Raw genomic sequence first — 7,583 nt, 5'->3', positions numbered from 1 at the left:
AATTAAATTAAACGTATAGATATTATTCATATTACATATTACTAGTCAATTAGCTGATATTATTGAATATTGAACTCTAGTCTACATGTGTATGTATACCAAAGGGTCATCTTAGTGCATGTTTGTGTACTTTGTGTAATTTAGATTTTCTTGTTAATTATTACTGATAAATTTTGTATTTGTTTTACAGTTCTTACGTTGATGTTACCATCAATAAAGACATCACCAGTATTATTAGACTTATCCCTTTTTGACCAAGCCACTAATAAATATTCTCTTAGATACTCAGAGGGCCATTATTTACATACTTAATTGTTGACGGATTTTATCCAGATCATGACAACGAGCACATTTCGAATGTGACCGGTCGACGGGGGATGCTTACGCATTGACTGCACCTGCTCTCACCTCTGGTGTTTATGAGGTCCGTGTTAAAATGCTGTGATTCTGATAAGTATTGTTTAATTGGTTTTTGAGGTTGAAGACTTTTCGTTATCTCTATATATTTCATCTTAGATTAAGGGTTCAGTTTCAAAACTTACCTTTCTCACATCGTATTCCTATGTAACCCGCTATACATCCATTGTTACACACACCATCATTGTGACGACAGGTTTTCCCATCCAGACAATGCCCACTGCAGTTATTTTTACAGTCTCTCCCAAACGTATGTTGAGGACAAACTTTGATAAGAATGAGTTCAAATCGCTTTGAATACGGTTTATTAATGAATAATTATTAATTTTCTTCATAGGATTTAATTTTTTCCTGGTTTTAAATATTTCGTTTTTAAAATATATATTTATTTTGATTTTATATCCCTACTTTTTTAAACAGAATATTTTGGGTTAAAAAGTAACTTACTTAGGTTTGCCTACTGTACAGTTAACAATGAATACTAGTAATATAATATAGGTGAAGATTTACTATAAGACTGTGAAATAAAGTAACTTTCATGTAAATAAACAATGTATGTACCAGCTTACATTTTGCACCGACATGTTATTTCAATCAATTTACAGTGTACAGTTTGTATTTATGTGCTAATTTCAAATTCATTATTTTTCATACCAGTCTGACAAATTTTTCCTATATACCCAGTGTCACATCCATTCAAACATTGTCCATTTTCTCTTTCACAGTAGGTATTTTGTAGACAGTGCCCACTGCAGTTGTACATGCAGTTTCTGCCATATGTTCCCAGAGGACATTCTAGCGAATTGTTGAAAAATATTCAAATGACATGATTGACCAAAATATAATAATAATGAAAAAATATTTTGTCTCTAAACTATATTTTTACTATGTTTACTTTTAAACACTTCATTAACTCTTTTGCAGTATTGAAGGTTTTTTGTTGAAATAAGCGTACGTAAGAAACAAAATGTGTTTGTGAAACACTGATGCCTCTGAATGGCAACCAAGCAAATGTTAAACTTTATCAAATGCACATAAAATATGTTCACTTGGTACCCAAAGTAAGGCCTTCTCACATGAAAAACGATTGTGATATATGAAAGCCCTAGTACCGTTCAAAGGTTATGACCAAGATTAATGTGTTTAAAAATAGGTCAAACTCGAAGGTGAAGGTCAAATTAAAGGATTAGGGTTGTTGTTTCCAATTAAAAGTCTTGTCACAAGGATTACGTATGCTACGAATGAAAGTACTAGCCCTTATTGTTAAAAAGTAATGGCCAAAGTAAAAGTAAATATTGTAAAAGTTGACAATTTTGAGCAAAGATTTGTCAACCTCTAAGGTGAAGGTCTAAGGGTAAAATTTTATGGTACCCAAAGCAAGGTCTTGATACATGGAATACATTTTTGAAATATGAAAATCATAGCCACACGCAGTCAAAAATTATGGGCATTTTTTTTTGCGGACAACCAGGCAGACAGGGCAATTAGTATATGCGCCTTCGATTACGGAGGCATAAAAACAATTGATAGCTGTTCCACAATGTTTATGAATTAATTGCTAATTCAAGGTCGATGTTACTAATTTTAAATGTTTTCACATCATTACGCATGGATATGTTGGCTATCAGTTTGTACTGATACATATATGTATACGCACGACGTTGACAAAAGGATCCGGTCCACCCATGGGCACAGCCATTAGGACATAATCCAGTCACATGATCACACGTCTCATTATCTTTGCATTGTCCCGAACAACTGCCGTTACATTCAAGACCGAATGTTCCTGCTAGACACGCTGTTAAATGACATCAACATATTTATGCTTATTTTCTACCATAAAATCATTTCTTATTTTAAAATGTATTTAAAGGTAAGCTTATACTTACATTGATTACAGAAATCTCCTTTCCAGCCCGGTACACATCCTAAGCACGTACCATTTATTAAGTCACATCTTTGTTCTTGACATTTACTTGGACAAGATACGTTGCAGTTTGAGCCATAAACAGCCGAATTTTCACAACCTCGTGGAAGGTTTTGAAAGAAATTTCAATTATTGGCAAATGCATTATATTAGTATAATGCGAAGAAAAATAAGTCCTGACAGTAATGGCATGAGTCAATTATGAACAAAAATGCTTTTCCTCCAAGAATAAATATGAAGATGACTTTATTTATAACATTGAATTTCTTATTCATTATTTGCATCTTTTTTTAAGATGTTAATTATAATGTTACTAAATTGGTGGATCATTTTTAAAGTTTATCCCGAGTGCTGGTTGAAAAAACAGTTCATGAGCGGACGGTGATATTGTTTTTGCATTTATTGGAGTTGCGTTTTATATTTCTGTACAAAAGAATGTAAATGAACATTTGTGAAAATAAAAGGAGATGGGAATTGATGTTGAATATCTTCTGTTTAGATTGAGAATACGATTGTGCAATTTAGATTATAACCAAAACAAGTTTACATACCTAACCTTGATAATTTTAAAGATTTTTTAGCTGATAATTTCCTTAAATCATCTGCTTACCATAAATCATGACTTCACATAGTTCAGTGACTACCATGCTTGCATATCCAACAGGATAAAGTTGGTCATACACTCTTTCATTGTAGTATGTCAAATACCGTCCATGTTTTATACACTTGGTGTTGAAATCTAATGGAGGTAACTCTGGTCCATCTTTATAGCACAGATAACCATCATCTTTATTTGTCGTGTTTGACAGGTAGAGCGCAAATCCCGCAAAACGACCCCGTTGCCGAAATTCTACATCGAGATAAGAACATGCAAAGAAAATTCAAAACATCACTCCCTTCTCACTGATTTTTTTTGTGTGCAGAAATCATTAATATTTTAAATATTTCAAATTAAAAAGAATAGGTTGAGAGCATAGCCCCGATACCAGTTGTGTTCATTGGAGTTTTAAATTTATGATTTAAGAAAGATGAAAGAGAACATTTTCTGATAAAATTTAATAGGTCTTTTGAAACCCTGCAAATGCTAGATGAGGGATATTGAAAGCAATTTTGTGAAGTTTGTGAAGAGAAATTCCAGGTTTTGTGTTCTTTAACGTTGAGAAAAGTATACACGTAAGATCATAATATGACCATTTGATAATAAACTAGAATGAACTTCTATTTGTTTAAAGCCCAAACACAGGATATTTGAATGAAATTGTAACAAGTCACAATTACATGTAGAAGTACTCACAACCATAATCTTTCTTCCCTAAAAATCAGTGAAACAATTCAAATAAAAAACACTATAACAGTTTAAAAGTTCTTTGAACTACCAGATACATGAATCAAATATATTTGATCAAGATTTGAACATGCATATGTGCAATTATACAAACCCAAAAGGGGCTAACTAGTGTACCAACTATCAATGTCATAGATCATCACTTCGACATAATTGGGTAGAAATTTTTGTGAATATTCTTAACGAACAATTTTGACAAAGTTTGGTTTTGAGGTGTCAATCCAAGATTAATGGTTGCAGGCTCAAAATGAGTAAATATCAGTTGGAGAACAGACAAACAAACATGCAAACAGATGGACAAAATTAAATATTTACACTTGTTAAAATCGAGGAAGACTATAAAAGTCATCATGATTTTTTTAAAAAGTTTTTCTTGAGACATTTTTTTAAATTCATTTAATCTTGGCATCCAAATAAGACACAATATGGTCGTCTACACATGGAAATATATATATACTCAAAGGGCCTTAATGAATTATATTAATGACGAATATTACCTGTTTCTACGCCGTAGCTTTTAAATAGAATTCTAATGTTGTATATACTGCGAATTCCACCGAGGTCCACTTGCCACTGGACGTGTCGATATGTTGAGCTTGAGCCAACACCGTCCGTTCTCATGCAAGTATCAAAATTCCTATCAACTGCATTTGCGGCTTCATAACGACGACAATGTTCAGGTGTTGAACAGGTCCACAATGGTCTTTGAATAGCAGATTTTCCAACTGATAGGTCATCTAGATATATAGAATATAAACTTTGGATCAAAGGTTTTGCTATACATGTTAATCAGAATAAAAGTTTCAAGTAACAACTGTAATAATACAAAACCTCTATCCAAAGAACTAGTTTGTGAAATACTACAAATAAAAACCAAACAAACATTTTTAGTTTGTCTTTTTATGCTTATTTCAGATATTTGCTTTATATTGTATACCGTACATACAGATTTAAAAATAAGAAGCTACTTTCACCATACAAGACGCATTCTATTAACAAACTGAGGTTTAGCTGAATGTACATATATTTTTTGTGATGAATGTGTCTGTAATATTTATGATAATTATACGTTTTCCGACAAAAAATGAAAATACATATATTACCGTAAAAGTATACTCAACTGGAGTACTAATATACCTTTGTCCATAGTAAAGTTTCTTTCATATCTACCTATCCCACATTTCTAAAGACCTTGGATATACAAGGCACAAACTGAACGGAATGCATGATATTAACAAAACACGGAAATAATGTGCATGGACTTTGTAATAATGGCTAAAAACAAACGTTTCATAGTAATCTATTTTAACTACTTAATTCTTTTGACCAACATAAGAAAATAATGACACCTCGAAAGTTCTTAGCTCTCAGTAAAATCAAAACAATGCTTTCTGCATTATTTCATCTTTAAGACTGAATATAATATGTAACACAGTTCATGGATGGTCTATATTTTCTTCTGCTACCTATTTTTTCAACGACGAAAAAATTAAAAACACTTTAACAATTTCATATACTTTAGCATAAACTGATACAACAAAATAATTGTTTTATCATACCATATGCCAATGTTTGTTCTAGCTGTATCAACAGTGGAAAAATGAAAATACTCATCCCAAGGTATGGAAGTTCATACACATAAGTATAGACCAGGACGTTTTATTATTTTGTTGTAGATTGGTATGTTTTTTGACACAATTTTAGATGATACAGGAAATTTTACTCTTGAAATGCAGTTTAACTTACAATTGAAAAGGTGACCATAACGAACATTAAACAAGATGTATTTGTGAAACACAGATGGCAACAAAGCGTAGATTAAACTTTTCTTACATGCAAATTTAATATATTGGTACCCAAAGTAGGCTGTTCTCATTGGAAATACAATAATTATGAAATATGAAAGTAGGCCAAGGTTAAAGTTTAGAGGTTTGAACATCTGCAATGTCAAGATCAAACGATCAAGGTAAATGGTATCCAATGAAAGGTCTTGGCACAAAAATACTTATGTGAAGTATGGAAGCCCTAGCCTTAGCCTTCAAAAGTTATGACCAAAGTTAAACATTTTAAAAAGAACGTCACACTTACAGGACAAGGCCTAAAGGTCAATGTTATTGGTATCCAATGAAGGGTCTTCTCACAAGGATTACATATGTGAAGTATGAGATCTCTAGCCCTTACCTTTCAATATTTATGGCCAATGTTATAGTTTTTAATAAGTATGAAAATCGTCAAGGTCAAAAGGTCAAGGCAATTGGTATCCAATAAAAGGTCTTACACATGTACCACAAAGAATTCATATTTCAAGAATGGAAGCTCTAGCTCTAACTCTTCAGAAGTAATGGCCAAGTTTAAAAATTTTAAAAAGTAGGTCAAACTCCAAGATCAAGGTCAAAGGGTCAAAGGTTATGCTATCAAATGAAGGGTCTTTAAACAAAGATTAAATCTGTAAAGTATGAAAGCACTAATCCTTACCATTTAAAAGTTATGGTCAATGTTTGCTTTTTAAAAGTAGGTCAAACTCCAATGTCAAGATCAAAGGGTCAAAGTTTTTGGTATGGAATAAAGGGTCTGCTCACAAGGATTACATGTATACAGTATGACAGCCCTAACCCTTACTGTTCAAAAGTTATGACCAAAGTCTAAGTTTTTTCACAAGTACGGAAATCTTCAAGGTCAAGGTCAAAAGGTCAAGGTTGTTTGTATCCAATGAAAGATCTTTCCACAAAGAATACAGTAGTAACAAATGAACTTATGTACGAGTTACTAAGGGATTTCCCGATCCTAAATTTAGATTTACAGAGACTTTTTTCCCGCCAGCCCTTGCAGCCACAGCAGAACTTTAATAACTGTGTTTTCCTATTTGTATTTTGCTTACTTTTTACTTGCATTGTATTTGTGATTACAGAATACATTCTAAAGTAAGTAAAATGTGTATTTTTTCTATAATACATGTGCGAAGTATAATTGTCCTAGTTTCTACTGTTCAAAAGATATAGCAAAAGTAAAACTTTGGAATTATTTTTGTGTAAAAGTGGGTCAAACTCCAAGATGAGGTCAAAAGGTCAAATTTGGTGGTACCCAAAGACAGGACTACACATGTGAACTAAGAAAGTCATAGCTCCACTAAATCAAAAGTTAAACATTTTGCGGACAAACAGACAGACGGACGGACAAAAACTATATACTCCCGAAACTTCCTTTACGGGGGCATAAAAAACTATAAACAATACAAATATGAGACATAGGCATAAATACGGACCATCGATGATTCCAGAAGTAGGATCTGGTGCCTTGGAGGAGAAAGTATGCCCTGACACACCTTTGACCAAAATAAATAAGGACCCGAATATCATTTTGAAATTACTTTCAGAGGACTTGTTTGAATAAACAGAGTTACCTGAGGAATTGCCTAATAAAGCATGTTTCATTGTTCCAGGATTCGAGGAGGTAAGTCGACATTGTTATTAACTAAGGAATTTTTTTTACTATTAAATGTATTAATTGAATAACATGTCATGTTATAGAGTTTGAATTCATTTGATGGAAAGAAATACCAAGGGCATTTAAAAGTTCTGAGTTGTGCTTGCTGAATATTTCACATTTCACCGAAATAAGTTTAATAACATTGAAGAGTTGGAACATTTACACATATTGACATCGTTTTCTTATTTTTATGACATACTATCTCCAAAAAATGGCGTCAGAATCTCGAATATCTAGTATAATAAAAAAAAGTCGCGTGTTTTGGTCCACGTGTTTATGGTTTATCTTTATGCTCAACTTCATTCTGATGTCAATTTGTAGTCATTACATCATAAAAAAAAATGTGAAGTCATATTATGTTAATTTTTATTTTTTGATATGCACAATGATATATAAAAATTAGTAATT

The 7,583-nt window shown here is 32.2% G+C and overlaps 1 protein-coding gene across 1 annotated transcript; it reads right to left on the bottom strand.

Annotated features, from left to right (window-relative positions):
* Window positions 1-2,937: 2,937 nt before the first annotated feature.
* LOC134247457 (uncharacterized) lies at window positions 2,938-4,836 on the bottom strand. Its single transcript, XM_062729820.1, has 3 exons — window positions 4,827-4,836; window positions 4,187-4,426; window positions 2,938-3,194 (listed from the first exon to the last, which is right to left on the bottom strand). The coding sequence occupies exons 1-3, from the start codon at window positions 4,834-4,836 to the stop codon at window positions 2,938-2,940; spliced, it is 507 nt and encodes a 168-aa protein (XP_062585804.1).
* Window positions 4,837-7,583: the final 2,747 nt, after the last annotated feature.

Source organism: Saccostrea cucullata, unplaced genomic scaffold (genome assembly GCF_032062105.1).
Source record: "Saccostrea cucullata isolate Sc308-1 unplaced genomic scaffold, CSIRO_AGI_Scuc_v1 ctg23663, whole genome shotgun sequence".
Lineage (NCBI taxonomy): Eukaryota > Metazoa > Mollusca > Bivalvia > Ostreida > Ostreidae > Saccostrea > Saccostrea cuccullata.
The sequence above is the reverse complement of the archived record's forward strand: the minus strand, read 5'-3'. Positions and strand labels throughout refer to the sequence as shown.

Excerpts from the sequence above, each read along its gene's own strand:
- LOC134247457 (XM_062729820.1), bottom strand. Across the intron at positions 3,195-4,186 it reads AAGCTACGGCGTAGAAACAG|AATTTCGGCAACGGGGTCGT; the intron begins GTAATATTCGTC and ends ATCTCGATGTAG.